Here is a 19,160-nt window from a genome sequence, read left to right as displayed (position 1 = left end):
TTTCTTGTAGATGTTGAGTAGATACCGGCTACCACATGGCATCAACACTAATACCACAACACCACTCCTCCTGTACCTCACTTCACTGATTGCTGTTCATTATAATAGTTATAGAGACAATGATATCTGTTTTCTATTAGCAACACTTGGCTATTGTTCCAGCGCTGTACCATGCCATGTGAGCTGTGCTTTTGTTTTACTACACAGATTTTAAGATTCTGTTTTGTAAGGTAGGGTCAGTGTCATTTGTAATGGAGTTTCCGACTTTTCCTTTGTAGGGCTGAACAACAACAAAGTCATATTGCAATCATTATGAACGATTGCAGTTGCTATCAATAAGCATCTAAATCCATTTTTCATTTCAGAAGTTGTACAGGCTTAAGAGTGAATCCAATCTCTGTGTATGTTTTGAGAAAATGAAATTAAGCTTAAGACAGTTAAGGAAAAATAACTAACAGGACAAATAAAAATATCTAAATTACTCACATGTGAGTTGTGATGGTGGTTTTACATCTCAGATTTGGTTTTAAAGATACTGAGGTGTTTAGGACAGTGTTAGCACACCCCAAATTTCAAACGTGATAGATTGTTGTTTTACTATATGTATACATCAGCAATACTGATCCTGATCACTGGTTCACATGGTTTGGTACAGCAGAGGTAATGTGTGCTGTGATGTGACTGCACCACTGTGTAGAACAGTGAAATCGTGCACTGTAAGTTGGTGAAATCAACTTATAACAGAAACACCTCAGCCTCAAAAATGACTGATTCAATTATTACATGTTATTGACATGTGGACCTGTGTGTTTGTGTGTCAGCGCGAGGGTGCCTTGGGCGATGACGACTCCGCAGACATGGATGGAGAAAATGGGCGGGGCTTTGAGGAGTACGAATGGGCTGGGCAGAAGAGAATCAGAGCCACTGCTTTGCTGGAAGGAGGTTTTAGAGGTACAAACACACACACGCATACCTCATTTCATACCACAACATGATGGTTCAATTTTGAAAGTTCCTGTTCTGATGTAGGTTGACTTCACTGTCTGTCCTGTCCTTCTCTGGATCAGCAGTGTTGTCACTGCTGTGCGATGGTGATGGTTTCTAGTCATTTGCTTGTTAGATGATCAACTGACCTGTCACACTAGTTGGCAGTGTGTAGACAGGGTCAGCCCAGATCCCTGTTTCTCCTCTCCTTCCTTTCTCTCCCTCCATCTGTCTTTGTTTCTCTGCTCACAACCATCATTCCCTCTGTCCCTGTTCAGTGTGAGCAGTGTCAGCTCTCTAAGACGATTGTTGAATGTGACAACGGAGCTGTAATGGTGCCAGTGGTCTGGTGGCAGCGTGGGTTGGTTGTGGGTCACCCAAGCTCAGCTTGGCTTGGCCCTACACAGCCCTTTTAGCAAGGGTAAGGAAAACACATTTAGCTGGGCAATTGACCCACTGGTCACTGTTATGTGTGTGCCCAGAAAAGCAATTATAGAACTGGATGGGAGAGCTGGCCACTGGGGAGCACAGCAGCTGCTCTGTGCCTCAACACCTACAATGCACCCATTTAGCTTTCTTTCACCATCCCTTTTTGTTTTTTTCTCACGCATTCTTCAAACTTTCATCACACTCTCCAAAGTATTATGTAGTAGTAGTATAATGTCGAGTTAAATTCGTCAATTATAAAAAATCCATCAGCTAATTCGTGTGTTGTAGTTGAAAATTAATAGAAGGAAAGAGAGAACACTGCTTTTGAAATCAGAAAAAAGTAAAGAAGAACCAAAACCTTTATACGCCTAAACTCAAAAACATGTTTTTTAATAAAACAACACTCCCTCAGTTGTGTTGTGTGTAAAACATGGAAGGAAAGAAACAATCTGATAAACAATCTGATAAACCACAAAGAAGTGCACAGATGGAGGTAAAGAGTTGTTGTTCATCCTTAAGAGGCTGTTTCAAACTCTCTTGGCTCGGCCTCTGCTTTCATGTTGCCCCCCTTTGAGCTTGCTTCCCTCTCTCCTGGTTCGATCCATTGTTGAACACACACATGCTGAGCCTCACCTGCCTCCCACGTTCCCCTCTCACTTGCTCTCTCTGCAAGCCAGAGGCAGCCAAAGCGATGCCTGTGGGGGTGGGAGGTGGCTCCTTCCATCCGTCCATCGCTCCTTCACGTCGTTAAGCCAGCAGACACAGGACCCTTCTGCAGCGCTGTAATAGGGCAGCTTGTGATGTGACACAGATAACTAGGTTGGCCTGGGGAGAGCAACTTGAAACACACACATACTCGGCAGAAGACTCAGAAGATGGATTTCGTCTTGAAAGCTCCTCAGTGGTTCTGACACATGCTGGTGAATCCTGCAAGCTCTTGAGAGCCAATGGTCGGCCAGACGGATATAGAGATGTTGCGGGGGGTCTCCTCAGCTGGCAAGATGAAGAGAGGGCCCATCCCTCTGTGAAGTGCCACCATCCTTCCATTCCTTTGAGACCACAGGGAAGAAAGGCAGAGGGAATGGGGCCCTTTCAAGGAAGGGGGAGGAAGGGAGAAAAAAATCGAACAAGATCAGTTTATGATTCAACTCGGTGTGAGTGAAGACTTCCCTGTGTCTCGCACCGGCTTAGCTGGTTGAAAGGACCCACACAGCACAGACATAGAGCTTTTTTTTATCTGTCTAGTGGACTGTCTGTCTAAGCCTCTGTTTTATCAGCTAAAAAGTTACTAGATTTTACTTCATAACTTTGTGGGATACATTCAATAGAATGTAACAGAAAAAACAATTTTGACCAATCTTATTAGCATTGGAACTAAAACAGTAGTTAAAAATATTTAGATGCGTTGGGGAGGTGGACCCTTAAATAGTCATTTATAACATCAACTTCTACACTGTATTTCTCATCAATTTGATGTTAAAAAATCAGCTTTTCTTTCAAACAATTCTTCCAAATTCGGTGTGCACAAACTTGACTGATAGTTTACATTGGGAAAAGTATTAAAAGTATTGAATTGTGCCTCACAAAAAAGATGACAGAAGACTCAGATCAAGAATTGCTTTTGTGTAGAACTAGAAAAGGTTACAGATTAATGTTGAAAATATCGGGGTATTTATTAGTCCACCATTAGACAGTGTCTAAATCGAGACGATTTAGTTCTGCTGGTCGTCTTCCTAGTCTTCCTTTATCCACAGATAAAGACTGTGTCTAACAAAGGCTTGACTTTTGACTTGGTTTTGATGCTGGAAGCAGCACACAGCTTCTGGTAGTGGTGAAACCAGCAAATCTCTCAACAATTGAAATTCCTTTGTATGAAACAACTGCTGTTCAAAGTTCATTAGGTATTAGGAAAGTAAAAAGTAAAAGTAAAAAACCTTTACTAACACGCATCCAGGAAAGAAATCCGTGGGATAGTTTGACCTAGAGTATTGTCTTCCTGTTCCTCTTGCTCAAGTATTTCTTTAGTTAGGTTTTAACTTGTTTTAAAGTAACATCACCAAACATGAGAAGACAATCTGTAATTGAAGTTTAAAAGGAAATCTGTCAGTGAAGCCACAGATAGACAAATGAAAAGCCAGAGAGAGAGAGAGAGAGCCAGACAAACAGATCCTGAGGTTTGATATGAGGCAGTCCTGAGAGAACCAGGAGGAGAAGAGGGGGATTATTACGGGTTGAGATGGCCCAGAGGGATTGAGCCAAGGAGAAATCTCTGCTTTGTAAATGGACTTCAAAGATGGCCGTCAAACGTCTTTGTGTTTGTGTCCCTCTCCCCATCTCTCCCCCTCTCTCTGACCTGTAAATGGCAGAAAGATAGTACGATGACCTTTGACTCCCCTCCTCCCTGCTTCTTAGGGGTTCACGATAATTGCTATGGTAACGGGATGTTGCTGAGGTCGGTCGATTGGTTGATCCGGTCTGTCAGTTAGTCTGATGAGCCCTTTGATCTTGCCTGCCTCCTTAGATCTGTACTTGTAGTGTTGTTGTGGTGACATGTATGTAAATCGGGTGTCTCCAGTGTTGCTGTCATGAAGCATGTAGCTCAGAGAGTAAAATGTGTAGTTAGCGTGTTAAGTGTCAGCGTTATTCAGGAGATGGTTATGATAATGAGACAGACCAGGAGGGCCATGTAAGAGGAGGTATGTGGGGGTATTGATCTTGTCCTATCTAGCGGAAAAGAGGTGAAACAGTTCATTGAGTGGGACTTGCACAGGAGAGGGAGACCAAGAGAAAAATAGAGCGATAGGATGAGTAAAGAACAAACTGTCAAGAGAAGCGAGTGATAGTCAAAAGAGTGGAAAGAGGATAGGTGGGAGAAATGTGGAAGAATAAAAGTGATGATACAAAAAGGATAGGAAAGAAGGAATGATAATAAGAGAGGTGAGAAAAAACGGGAGGAGGGGGGCATCGGTGCATAATGTGAGTGAAAGGCAGTTAGAGTGGGGCTGACCTTTCCCTGGCCAGATTAGATTGGCCTGCCAAGACTGCTTAGAGGGACAGATAGAAGCACTGCGAACACACACTCACTCAAGCCAGCCATACATAGATTCATGGTGAACACACCATTGACATGTACAGTGGATTGTACGCGCAAATCGGACCCTGTGAAATCTAGTTGTGAAAAAGGCCGTATTTTTGTACCAGTTCATTAAAGAAAACACATCAGAGCATCATCCATCTCTAAAGGGTAATACCAAGTTTAGACACATGCATACAAAATGGTTGCCAGGATATTTCTTTCAGAACCCTGCTTAAGAGCTTTACTTCTGTTCAGTTTAGAGTTCCTTCATGTTGGATAGCAGACTAACTCTTTGGTATGTGCTGGTATACAGTAAGTGGGGTGTATACGTATTCTTGAGCTGTTCTTCCCGACTTTAGCTGAACCACATTAGCATGAAGTTGAGCCTATCTCAGCTTTCTCATCATGTTGCCTGTCTGAGACTGTGCATGTGAAAATCTCCACCTCAGAGGACTCCACCTAGTCCTCTGAGCGCACGTGTCTATGTTCCATTTCTTGTAGCCAATAGTTGTGGTCCATAACTACTGACAGTTTGATGGGTTGATTAGATTATGCGCCCGCCACTGCTGCCACCACCACAACACCACACTCTAAAACAAGCTCACACGTGAGTGAATTAGTGGTTTAGAGTTGAAGCTATCCGTTTTCCTCTCATCCATTTGGTCATTGATTCAAAGCTGATGGATGAGGAGACTGGTGACATTGAGAGCTCAGTATCTACCTTCTCTAGCTTAGCTGACCCTGAGACACTGTGGATACCTACATTCATAGGAAGACAAGGCAGGAAGTCCTGCCTTTCTTCATTTCCCCAACTCATTTGACTGAAACAAAAAATGTGCCTAGAAACATACAGTAAATGAAGTCTGTGAAGGTAAATAGATGTGTTCAAGTAAAGCCCTGTATCACATGCCCTGAAAACCTGTCGCCTCAGTAGCTGAGCAGAGCCAGCAGCCTGCTAGATTTACACGTATGCTTCCATTGTTCCCATATGTTCCCCTCTGCTGCCAAGACCAAATAAAAGTTAAAAGCTCCTTTTTATTTGATCACTAAAAACCATGGGCTTGTTGTAAAATGACTTAGCATTGGTGACGCGTTTTATCACAGCAGTTTCAGTCCTTCCACACTCACTCCTCCCTGCTCATTTTTCTGTTTATTCTGCAGTAGGACTGCAGTGAATTGCTATGTTAGGTAGGACGAGAAGCAGCAGCAGATGTTTGAATCCCAGAAGAACCTCTGAGATGAGCCCTAGCGGCCCATTTCCCAGACAAAACAGCACAGTGCAGTGAAACACTGCAGAGACCAACTGGTATAGGAAGTTTAGTATTAAGACTCACACACACACAGGGACAAAGGGTTAAATAAGGTGGCTGTCAACTCTGTCTAGCTTGTACCTGGTCCCCTTCACACATGCACACACTCAGTGCTTGCTAGTCCAGCTGAGAGCTTGTAGAAATTGGAATAGGTGTAAATAAGATGGTTGTCAGGCCTGTCACTAGTAGATACACAGACAGGTTCTGAGTCACATCTTAAGTAAAAAACACACACACACACACACACACACACACACACACACTCCTGCATGCACACACACCTACCTACCTAGATAGACATGGTCTAAGTGACAGGTAGACAGACTCACACACACATCCACCTTCAAGGGGTTGGAGAGATGGGGCCTAAGTGACAGAGGGACAGACAGTCTGAAGCAAACACCGAAGATTCGCCTCTAAGTGACGGACACACACGTGCGCGCACACACGCAGCTGGCTCTGTGGCTAAGTGGAACTGAAGGGAGCAGTAAGGCAGTGGTAAGGGTTTGTCTGAGCGCTCATCACTGGGTTTATAGAAGTGCCACTCACCCACGCACTTCCACTCGCCCTCTCTGTCTCTCTCTCTCCATCTCATGCAAAGACTGATGGGTAATATGTCAGTCACCTTATGTGACTGACACAGCTTCACTGTCTCTCTCCTCACCTCCTTTCTCTGACCAAACCTTGTCTAAAAACCATTTAATTGGGGCTGGGGAAACATTTTAAAAGAGCTAAATTGAAGAAAAATGTGGTAAAACAATCAAATCACTTTGTTCTAAAGGTTCCTATTTGCAGGTTTAGTTTGAAGAAGAATTGAAGAAAACTCCAGAAATCGCACCACTGACTACCAGACACACAAGGATAAATGTTCACAATGGCATAGGCCACTAGCACAGACTGTAGTGTAGACTTTCTATAAACTTAACACATTAGAATGAATCGAACTTCAGTGTCCTGTTTTTTTGTAATGCTGAGAATTATCTTCATTGTTTTCACAGCAACAGGTTTTGCCACGTGCAGTATCAAGGAAAGTGCGGCAGACAGCGACGCTGACCTTGATGTGGACGGAGACGACACCTTGGAGTATGGCAAAGCCCAGTACACAGAGGCTGACATCATCCCCTGCTCTGGAGCCGGAGAGGACCAAGGAGAGGCCAGGGAAAGAGAGGCGCTACGAGGAGCTGTGCTCAAGTATGAAGCAAAACTGCCCATGTAGCATTATACTAAACCATAGTGTTGTTACGCTGTACAGATACAACTCTAAGATCCTGTTCAAATCAGTATTGGTGTCTGTGTTGCAGCGGAGGAATGCCTTCTAACAGAATAACGCCTGAGTTCTCCAAATGGGCCAGTGACGGTAAGACTCATCTGAGTTATTAAGGTCTAAAGTTTTAAAAACCTTTAGAGTTTTATCTGTAAGATTAACTTTGCCAGAGCATGAACAATAATTCTGAATGATTAGTAACTGAAGAGTGCAAATGCTTCTTACACTTCTTACACAAATAGTTGCAAAGGTCACCATCCAGCACTAACCATGTTGCCTGGGTTTGTGTGTCTACAGAAATGCCTTCAACAAGCAATGGAGAGAGCAGCAAGACAGATCCCAGCACTCCTTCATCCTCCTCTTCCTCCTGTGCCCCGCGCACCTGTAAAAACAGCGAGATCGAAAAGTAGGTTACACAGAAATATGCACACACACGCACACGTGTCATGATCTAGTTGTAAAAGGTGAGACAGAAAATGAGTCTGGACATATGTCCCATCGCAGCATCAGATAGATCACACACTCATGGTGATTCTATGACTTTCTGATGAGTTTTCCTACTTCGACTGAGTCGACTGGTGTGGAGGGTCATAAATGATGCATTTTGAGTGGATTCTGTTTTTGGTGGGAGAGTGTGTGTGTGTGCGCGTGTGTGTGACAGGGAGGGTCTCTCTAGGTATTGATTTTTTTCTCTGCAGTTGTGTTCTCTCACAGCCCAGAGCTGCCTTAGAATCATTAATGGGGACACAGACACAAACAGATACTAGGCACTTGCAGTAGTGTCGAGACAACACTGTGAAGACAGATTCAGATCTATGTTTACACTGGTGTATTCACACATATGCCTTCACACACTGATATATAGTGTATGATAATAAGCTGTTTTATTATAGTTTTCAACTAGTAGACTAGTAGACATAGTGCTAAGCATTTTTTTTTATCTACTTGATTACAGTTTGAATTTTACCAGTAGATTCTTACTGTCACCGTGTCCAAAACTGCACAGAATCGTAAACCATATTGACAGTTGTAGCTTAGTTTTGTCTCAGTTAATAGCAGAAGACACTTGAAAGAGATGTTTGAATTAAGTAATGGTAAAATCTATAGCATAACTATCCTGAAAAGCTGGTGTTGACGTTGGATGGCCTCAACTATCATAGTTCTCAGTGCCCATGCTGCCTCAACTTAAATGGTGCCTTAAGGTCGGATACGTTAAGTTGTGGCATCGTTTCAATGAGCTTCTGCAATGTCACAACATTTCTTCCCGTCCAGAATTGCATTAATTTTCCACCAAGATCTTGTATTGATGATGATGATATGAGTCCAGTCAAAAAACACAAAACTTTACAGATACTGGAACAAACTCCTTATTGACCTATTATGATCATAAACTGTGATTTCTTCAATTCTAACGCATCATTACAGTTTAAATCTTTACCCACATTCTAGTTTCAAGAGATGGAATCAAGCACAAGTTTAAACCTGTGACCCTGTTGTGTCGTCACATATCTGCTCATTAATGAGCACTAGCAAAGAGCATACAAAGAACTGTTTACATACATATTCCAGGTCATACTGGCCCGTATATGACTGCATCTAGGTGTGTTTCATACACACACACACATAGCTACACAGCCCTATCTTTTAGAACAGCCTGTGTGTGAAAGGCCAGTGCTCAGTAAACCCCTCATTTCCATATCCTCATACATATTCCGTCACAAGTAAACAATCTTATACTTACACAGGTGCCTGCTCAACACACACACACACACACACACACACACACACACACACACTCATACCTTGTCCCCAGCATTGGTAATAGAGGTCATCTCATTGTGATTGTGTAAGAGAAACGTCAGCGGGCAAGTGAGCAAAGAGAAAGAGGGATTTGGTTGATTGGTTGCTTCTGCACGTCAACCATATTCTCCTGTCCTTTGCCCCGTGCGATTACTTAGACACGCACACATAAACACACAGAGCCGGGGTCACTATTCTGCTGTCTGCTTGAGACCTTGCACCCCCCCAACTCTTATTTCTTAAAGTGATTTTCTTTGTCTACCCAGAGTACATTTCAGAATACCCCTCTCATCGCATGTGTTTAACCTTTCCCACTTCATCCATCTGTCCCTGTGAAAAGTAAAAATGTTTGTTCATTTCATAGCTGTGTTTCCTTTGTCATTGAACACCTGTGCTGAAGGCCACATTGTCTGCCGAGCAGTAAACTAATGACATATTTTGTTTAAGGGAGGTTTAAAATGTATATACAGTACGCAGTTCTCATAACTTGCATGTTTATAGCTTTACATAACACATCCCCTTTCACCTCAGTGACCGCTGCATGTGATAAATGCTTAATTAAAATGAATCAATCGTGTGCATGTTCCCCATATTAAATATCAGCAAAGCAGATAACTGGCGAATAAACAGAGCAGCTTCAAGTGTATTGATTAGAAATAGCTGTCAAGTTGCGTGCATCCTGGATCAGGCTTTCGAAGCAAAGATTCAAGGCCAGTGGATAGATCAAAATAAATTATAAAGGGATGTAGCAATCCAGTCCACTTGTTCAGTAGCCACACTGATACAGCCTATTAAGCACATGTTTAATCCTAAATCCCTGTGTTAAATAGTAGATTGTTTGTGGTACTTTCTGGTGTTTTTCCCTGTCATGGACCATACACATTACAGTTCAGACTATTAATGGTAAATGGAATAAGATGCATTTCAAAAATATATGGAAGTTGCATCTTTTGCACATCTTTTTGCAAAATGTCACCTGAAGATTCTCAATAACTACACCTTTTATGAATTTTTGTACAGAACACAGACAAGGTATTATGACTTTGTTATAGCCTAAATGTAAGTATTTGCTTGGCAACGTGGTGTTGTAGCTCAGGTCTTAGTGGCCACCTGAAGCAGAACATGCCTTAATCTAAGTTTCCATTTAAAGGGAGCCAAGTAGATGCTGAATGATTGCACTGGAACAAGCAGTCACCTGCCGGCTGGAACAATTCCCTGCCTCACTCCTGCGCGCTTGCTATAAATGCACGTATTTGTGAGGCTTCTATGCCCCTCTGTCCCCAAATGAAAATGAGATTTGTCTCCTTTCGTTAGATTGATACATTGTGTGTGTGCGTGCGTGCGCGTTAGAGTGTGCGCGTCTTTGCACAGGGCAGCGTTAGTGAAATCTCCCTCTTTCTCTCTCTCGCTCTGATCCCAGATGGGTAATGATCTGGTCGCCTCCCGGGGCATCCTCGTTCCCCTGCTCATTCCCCTGCAAGATAAATGAGCTCACACACACGCGGACGTACATACATATACACGCACAATGCCTGAGACGCTCTTTCCCCTCAAGATAAATGGCCCTTCCAATGCCGCCAATGCGATTGCTGCCAAATTTGGTGCTCCAGCTGGAACAATGCAGAAAGATTTCCATGTGGTTTCTGCAAATAATTGAATCTGTCCTCAATTTGGAAGTGATGAAGCTAGATTTCTACCCTCCCGAACCCACCCACCTCCACACAGGCATGCGCTGCCCAGCCTCTGTCTCCCCCTCTCTTGTTCTTTTTATTGTTCAGTCCCTATGCTGCATTTCTCTCTCTCTTTCCTTCTTTCTTTTCCTTTGCTTCCCATCTTCTGTCTCAATTTTTTTGCTGGCACTTACAAGATGCCCCCCTCCCCTTTAGCTTACACACACGAAGATGCACACACACACATAAAGGGCTGAGGCAGGGGAAATCAATAGCGACTTAAATGTTTTATCATGGTGTGTCAGTGTAGTTAAGGCCTTGGTTAACAGGGTGCAGCACAGAATGATTCTCTAAAGGGATTCACCGCTCCATTTTACAAAGCACATACATGTGAGAGATTTATTTCCCTACCTCCCGGATAAAGTGTTTGCCCGCATGTGGTGCTGAAAGTTTTAAAAATTAATAGTTTTGCAAAATTATCATTTGTTGCTGCTTGTGTTGAGAGAGAAGCTAAGTGAGGCCAAAATATAGACAGACAGTAGATTAAGATACAGGGCTGATTGAGATGGATGGTAGAGGTCCTCAGCTACAAGCAACAACACACACATACACACACACTAATGAAATGAGAAATAGCCTCACACACGTTGGGGACAGAGCGCTAAATAGAAGGGAGGCAGAGCCATCTATTTGTCTCTGTCTGGCTTTCTAACTTCTTTTATTGCCATAGGGATGACGAGCAATGGAATTCACTGTAATTTCACTTTCAGTCACTCAGAGACACACCACCCAAATACTCTACAAGATAGTCAGTGGAGTTGTTGCGTTTTGTGTGAATGGAAGTTGAATTTCAGCATTGGTAGCTCAAGTTTTATGATGCCAGGCCTGTGAATTATGGCCACAGCTTCCATTACCACATGCAGAGTCTCAGTGTCCCACTGTGCTTGCAAACACTAACACTCGACAACGTCATATATATATATATATATATATATATATATAAAAAGCAGGTTTGATTTCTCAGGTTCACTACTTTTGGCCAGTGTCTGTACTCGGTGGTTGATTGTTAAAAAAAGAAGCTACACTCTATCTTGGGTTGTCAGTTTAGTAAGACCACCATAGTGGGGAGTTATCTGTAGTGAATCAGAACTTAGTCAATTTCTGCATCAACACCTTTAACTTGATACATGTACGTTTAATAGATGTGAACCAAGACAAACTGTATTTGGAGCAAATATGTGATAAAAACACATAAGTAATTAGGCTACAGTGGTTTTGTTATCTTGTGTGAGAATCAAAAGGATTAAATTTGATGAGCCACAATGGAAGCGCTGTGTCATACATATGCTTTAAAGCACCCTAGATGATGCTAGACTCCTGAGCCACAGTCTCAGAAAGTCACTGACACAGGAATACTTTACATTTTCATGTTGTAACCCACATTCAAGTGGAAGCTTGTTTCTAAAAGTCTGCATGACGTATTTACTAAGCACTTTCTCGGGGTAAGATAAATTTCTCCTCTTTCAGCTTCAAAACTGAAAAGGTTGAAAACCCCTGGGACACCTTAAATCAGCAACTCTCACCGAAAAAAACGTAAAGACCTTAAACTCAAGGATTTTTACTTGTGCCTGTTGCTGTTTGAGAGGCCGTTTATCTCTGTATGTGTCACATTTAGCCCCTGAGAGTTGTCTTTCTGTTCCTTAGCCCTGTGAAATAATCCTGTTCTCCATTTTAACTCGCATTAAATTTCTGCACCACATCCCTTCCCTCTTTCTTTCCCCTTCACCTCCTTGTCCCCCTGTTTAGAAGGCCACAGCTATGTTTTTATAGCAATGGGAAAAGGCATAATGAATACGGTGAATGAATATTCAAAAAGATGATGTGTATGAGAGGCGACAATAGAAAAGGGGAATCTTTTAAAGAGTAAATCCCATTCTTAATCTCCATTCTTGGACAGGGAAGGAGAACCCCTTGGCAGAGTTTTGTGGACAAATTTACTAGAACTCTTAAAAGAAAGAGAGCCTTGTTTGAGGGACAACCCCGTTCAGTCCCGTCCTGCACAGAGCCTACTGCTTCTTTATAAGCTAGCAGGCTAATCAAGGCTAAATGGCTTTTTACAAGCTCAGGACTAATAAGAGGAAGAGGGTAAAGCAGTTTATAGGCCATGGAATGGCGAGTCAGGCTGGGAGTCCCAAGTAGGTCTTTATAGACATGCAATGGTGGTGGGGTCGCAAGGACGAGCTACACTGAGACCTCAAGGAGGAAGCAATACCTCCAGCTTCAGTCTCACATTGGTTAGAGAGAGTGTCCTTCAGCCAGAGGACGTGAAGACTGTATGGTGACAATCAGTCGACCTGCTGATTGGTCCTAACCAGCCCCAGTGATGCTGCTTTGTAGCTGATCCTGACATCTGATTTGCCTGAGGATCAACATGTCTCTCTAAAATAATCTTTACAGTGTCTCTTTAATTCATGGTTCAAGGGAAACTATTCAACAAAATGTCACTGTTGTAATCAATGAAGCAGAAAAGAATCACCTAAATCAAAGCTTAAATTGTTTTAGAAATTTGACTAATACACACACAACGAGAAACAAAGTCAACCTGCATAATCCGCCTAGTCCAAGGTGTCTTATATGGTAAATAAACGGACACCAGCCAGTCTAAAGTGAGATTCCTCAGTGGCTGTTGTCAGATCTGGGAACATTTTGTGGTTGAGGATTTAAAAGTTGGAGAAGAATGAAGAACATAGATATGCAGCACTATAAAGGACAAGTTCTGCCAAAACAAATGTGCACAGCAAGGCTTAATACTGCATTGTTTGAGGTCTGAAGTCTGGTGATAGCCCTGCAAACCTGAAATGTTTAATTTTAATTTAATCTTCAATTTAGTTTAAATGTTCAATTTATTTTAATGAGCTTGTGCGAAGAGAAGAATCAAGGGAATATGATGCAAATCTGAGCAAAAGATTAAGTTAGAGAAACGCATCTCAGGTCATGAGCAACTTGGGAAAGTCAGTTCTTGCGTTTTTCCCCTCTGCTGTTTGGGGATGCAGCAAATGAAGCCATGTGCTACGACACACACACACGCACACAGACAATGTTGTCTTTTGCTCTCACTCTCCTTTCCCTCCGTGCTCTTGTCCTTCCCCATCCAGATCAATACCATAGATCAGCAAGCTATCAGGCTGCAAAATGACCACATCATCATAAACATACACACTACTTTTAACACGCATTGCAGTTTGCAGAGAATGAGTAGATGTCCATAATAAGCCCTGGCTTGTGCAGCCTCATCTCCCCGCGCCAAAGCCACATCAGCAGCTGCGCTGTGGTCTGTGCGTCGACTGTATTGATTTAGTTATGGCTGCTTCATATGCTGTGGAAGAGTTTTAAATGCACATTTTCTGTTATCATGCTACACATTAATCAGAGGCTGCTGGAAGGCAGGAAAGAAGGGGAGGATGGTGGATGAGTTGATGGAGGGAGTTGGAGGAGAAAGAGATGAAAGGAGGACATGAGAAGAAGGAAATGGATTGCAAGGGGGTGAGGGTGTAAAAGTTTCAAAGCATTTGAAAACAGAGCTGGGTTAAATAGAAAGATGTCACACTATGTAGAGAGAGAGAAAGAAAGGATAGGATACTTGACTGTGTATTGAGCTGCCCAGAGACAGAAAAAGTGTTGAATGACAGAGCGGGTCTGCACAACAGAGAGGGCCATAATCAGGTGCCACATATGACAGAATTAAGGTCAACGAAGTGGAAGTCTGTCCAGATTTAGACCCTCTCACCAACACCTTGCATTATGTCAAACATTAACACCTCCCTTTTCATTTTCTGTTTCTCTGCCTCTGTCAGGGTAACGGAGGAGGAGTCCACAGCCACCACGATGGAGGCTCTGAAGGCTCGAATCAGGGAGCTGGAGAAGCAGATACTGAGGGGAGACCGATACAAGTGTCTCATCTGTATGGTGAGTATAACAGTGATATGAGTGTTCTGTTTATCTGCACGCCAGCCCTTAATGCAGATATTGTGCCACCGTCAGGAGGCGCACCACAAACAAGTAAGGGGTTAGGAGCTGTAGGAGAAGCGACAATGACATAACTAACAAGTTCAAACCTGTCACGAGCAAGGTGTTCTATGGTGGTGTGGACTGGAACATCCCACTTGGAAAGTTACTGTCAAGTCGCTAGATTCTCGTGAAGTCCCTGAACCCCTCAGTAACCGGATGCCAAAGTAGCCCTGACACTGTTTGAGTGCTGCTGCTGCTGCTGCTGCTGCTGGTGTGTTGCTGCTGTGCTTCTGCTTTGCATGGCTCTGCCAGTCTGTTTTGCCGTGGCGTTAATATCGTCTTGCTTTACCTCCCGTTTAAACACAAATGCTTCGGGAAGACAGGACTTGAAGCAATCTGCACAAAACTGGAGGCTCACCAAGCAGTAGAATTAATGCTTTGTTAAGTGAAAAGATGCTCCTGCTCCCAGCTTGTATAGATTATTGATTGGGCTCGCAGATCAATAACGTATGCCACATGTGGTTCCTGTACCACACCGTATTCATCAGATGCTTGAGATGTGACTCTACCTGTGCCCCCCCCCCCCCATCAGTGCTTGTGCTCCCCACTATGTGTCAAGTACCCATCTTGTCATCCTTCAAGCTTGTAGACAGTGCAGCATCGGCATCCTGTGCTTGTGTGTGTGTGTGTGTGTGTGTGTGTGTGTGTGTGTGTGTGTGTGTGTGTGTGTGTGTGTGTGTGAGAAAAGCGGGTAATTACTGACGCCTGCGCTTCCTAAAGGTCGCTGGGTGCCTGAGGTGACACGGAGTGCAAGGCACAGCGATCAATCACTCACTGCCCCATGGACACACAGCTCTTCTCTGCTCATCTGTCACTGTCCCTCATCTCTCTCACACACACACACACACACACACACAGGCATAAAGGCATACAGAGAAACACAAATATATGTACACACAGAGCAGCCTTACATCTAATCTATCTCTGTCTGTCTTTAACCTGCCCCTGCATCTGATCTAAAACTCATCAAATTAGGAGTTGGCAAGCATTTGAGAGGGACTCAGATTTCTACTGTGTGACTTAGTGTCAAGATTACATTGAGAAACTTTAATGTTGTCAAGTCCGTTTGTTTATGGCCCATTACCTCTCCATGCTCAGGTAGGTGTACTATATGTGAGTGGAAAATAAGTGTTCTGCTCCTGCAGCCAAGTTGTTCTTTAACCTTTTCTGGACTCTGGATCTCATGGTGCATTTTGGTCCTATCAGTGGAATTCTACTCCCACCTGCTGGTCATTTAAAGAAGTGAGATTAAAGTCAAGTCAAGTTTAGCACTATCATTTTGAAAGGTAAAATTAGTAATAGAACAAGTTAACATTTGCCAGACAGATTTGTGGCTGGAACAAAATAATGTTCTACATCAAAGCCACTGTGATACTGTTGATGAGCATGTAAAGTGTATACACTCAGCTCCAAAACAAGATGGAATCAGCTGGAAGTAGCAGCAGGATTTGTACTTCAGTTCAGATAAGGCTCATATGAATCTAAATACCATTACGTGATTGAAGTAAGCAGGGTTTATTTCCTCCGCTTTCGTCATCGTTTCCCTCCCTCAGCAGATTTGAATGATTTAAACTCACAAAAAGTATGCAGGTAACCCATGGTAACCACAGTAGCAGCCACAGACAGAAACGGATTGCGTACCTCCCTATATGGCACCCCCGTCCCCCAACATGCAACACGGGGTGACATCCCTTCAACCTATCGTAAAGCTCTGATTAAAGTCTCCTCCTGACGAGCAGCTGAGCCGGACAGACTTCCTCAAGATTCACTGTCAGTTTGCTCTCTCGCCGTCATTACAACAGTGTGTGTAGGTCAGTGTGTGGCTCTCACGTTCATGTTGCACTGTGCCGTGTTTGTGTGCGAGCGCGTTCTCAGTAAAAGCCCAGCACTGTGATTAGTGCCACCTTTCGCCCCACCTCCCTCTCCTCTCACACCTTCACCCCACTCCTTCCGCAGAGGAAGCCTGCTCTCCAGTCAGGTGTGGAGATCAAGAGTCTAGGGGCGTGGCCAGGGCCCCGGCCACTAGCCAATGAGGTCGGAGAGAGGCAGGCTAAGTCCCTCCCCCTCGGCCTGTACTGCCTGTACAGGGGCCTTGTGATTGGTGGCTACGGCAGCGGCATAAAGAGGCTCCTCCCACAGCCCCTACGGAGGGTAAGGCACTCCCTCCCTCCCTCCCTCCCTCCCTCCCTCCTCTGCTCCTCTCCCCCCCCCCCCACATCTCTCCTCCCTCTTCGCTCTTTTCTTTTCGAGAGGAAAGGAAACGAGCGCCCATTGATTTGGATTCACCCACGACTGTCTCCCTCATCCTCTCCTCCCTCTGCCCACTTCCCTCCATCTCTGCTCGTTGCCTGCCCGATATCGTGTCTAGATGTGTCGTGTCTGTGTGTGTATGACCTGCAGGTTGCCGGTTCATTGCCCCGCTACTTCCCTACGTGCTGCCTTGCTCAGTGGTTCTGTGGCTGCTGGCTGTGTCGTTCTGTGGCTGCAGTGATTTGACGCTGTTGTTGGTCAGGGAATGTACACTTGTTGGTCTAGTTGTTGTTCACTGGCTTGTCATGAGGACGTGGTGTCAAGTTTTCTTTGTCTCTCTCTTTGTGCTAGGACTCCTACACGATGCCGCTCACCTCCATCCAGTGCTGGCACGTCCATTGTGAAGAATGCTGGCTCAGGACTCTGGTAGGCACAAACTCACACACACACACACACAGAAACACTACTCCAAGCAGGGCAGCTCTTCATGACACACAGTTATTGCAACCTCATTTCATAGTCAGTGAGTTTCTCTCTGTATCTGTGCCCCGTAGGGAGGAACTAAAATGATATATTCCCCAAATGACCTGTTCCCTCACTACACTCACACACTCACACAGTCCAGGCAAAGCAAACACACTGGTTCTCAGTGGGGCCAAAGCTTAGAAGAAATGTTCCCCAAAAGGCTTGTTAAAATGTTGGAATACAGCGGTCAACTCTTAACTCCAATGAGTTCTGCACAGTGCCTCAAGCCAACACACATACACACACCACAGTGGTGGTGGTTATTAGTTAGTCTAATATATTCAGTAGTGTGTAATTAGCTGGTGCTAATGTGCTAAATGGAGCGCAGAGGGAAACGGTGCTCCTGCTGCTGGGAGGATAAACAGACTCCTCATCGGCTTTCTCTAATGTGTTCGCTGTTGTTGCCCCCCCCACCCCCCTCAAACGTGCTTCGATATTGTCAGTTTTCTTGTCCTGCCTCATTGAACTTTTCTTACTTACCATTCTTCCCAACTACAGTTTTGACACACAATTATCAACCAGCAGTTCTCCACCATTAACTACATTTGATGCAATACATTCAGCATAATTACAGCAACAAACACAAAGACAAGGGTTGAAATGACTGGAATGAATGCCTGTGACCAGCAGGCCTCATTCACGTCATTCCCACTTAGTCACAAGGATTCAGACCTCACACATTTTATTGAAATCATATAATTTGTTTATAAAGTGGAAAGTTCATAGTGACAAAATGAAAAAATGTATCCTTGATTCAGTACTTTGTAGGAGCCTGATGGCTTCTGATCTGATTTGACTGACATACGCTCCAGCAAATGAAAAGTATCTTTTGAATTCCCATGTGCTGTTACAGAACAGGACTAAGAAAACATGGTCCTAAAGATTGCTTCTTATACTTGAGTGTTGCTCAGACAATGATTAATGAGCTAATGATTCATGTATCATGGATCCAATGCAATGTCAGTCCTGATTCACAAAGATCTGACAGCAGTCTGTGCATGTTTTGTAATTTTTCTTGTAAGGTTTTCAGTTTTTCAACAGAGACAATAAGAACACCTTCTTGTATTGGATCTATTATTTCCATTTGCCAGTTTACCAGTGTGCAGTGGGTGTTCGCTCACGCTTGCGTGCTGCCATGACTGGTCTAATGTATGGGGCATTAAACCCATGGCCTAGAACCAGCTATAAAAACAGGAGGCTGATCAAAGAAAATGCCTGAGAATCTAGTTAACGCCAGCCCAGCCCCTCACCGCTTTAATGAGCGAGGCAGCTGAAACAAGACGCACATAGACATACGCCCGCGCTAAATAGGAGCGCATAGCTTCACAAGCAGGCAAACAAACGAGAGGAGCGCTCCTTCACGCAGTACATGGGTTAAAACCACTGCCACAGATGACAGGGACCACTCTGTGTCAGTCCACAGGCTTCATAAACTGTCTGGAGACTTTTAGGGATGAGCAGGTGGAAAAGGTCTCTTCGACTAGAATTCATATATTCACATCCGTCACATAGTCACATGTGGTAGACATGGTACATGCTCCCCTTTTCTCCATCTGCCTCCCTCTCTTCACCTCCACCCTTTCCCGTCTTACTTCTTCATTCTCTCAGGAGACATGAAAAGACTGTTTTGAGTACTCTGGAGCCACAAATCCTCTTAGCAGGAGCGTGTGAGATGGCTCAGACTCTTTGAGCACCTCAGTCCTCAGATGACTTTAGCCTGTGCACCCCCCCACCTCCCGCCCCAAAGAGTTAATTCAGCAGCTTACAGGAAAAGAAGGCTATAA

General features: G+C 43.9%; 1 protein-coding gene across 3 annotated transcripts in view; it reads left to right on the top strand.

Moving 5' to 3' along the window:
- Positions 1 to 19,160, top strand: part of rnf220a (ring finger protein 220a) — a 139,492-nt gene that overhangs the window by 117,660 nt on the left and 2,672 nt on the right. For 2 of the 3 annotated variants that reach the window (XM_026374347.2, XM_026374348.1), the window contains 6 exons: positions 822 to 951; positions 6,798 to 6,990; positions 7,101 to 7,156; positions 7,361 to 7,469; positions 14,388 to 14,499; positions 17,203 to 17,277. In XM_026374347.2, the coding sequence (XP_026230132.1) occupies positions 822 to 951; positions 6,798 to 6,990; positions 7,101 to 7,156; positions 7,361 to 7,469; positions 14,388 to 14,499; positions 17,203 to 17,277 (675 nt within the window). Of the gene's footprint in view, positions 1 to 821; positions 952 to 6,797; positions 6,991 to 7,100; positions 7,157 to 7,360; positions 7,470 to 14,387; positions 14,500 to 16,557; positions 16,753 to 17,202; positions 17,278 to 19,160 lie in introns of all 3 variants that reach the window. The other variant, XM_026374346.2, reaches the window with a different exon arrangement.

Source organism: Anabas testudineus, chromosome 17 (assembly GCF_900324465.2).
Source record: "Anabas testudineus chromosome 17, fAnaTes1.2, whole genome shotgun sequence".
Lineage (NCBI taxonomy): Eukaryota > Metazoa > Chordata > Actinopteri > Anabantiformes > Anabantidae > Anabas > Anabas testudineus.
Note: the sequence above shows the minus strand (reverse complement) of the source record. Positions and strands in the feature narration are given on the sequence as shown.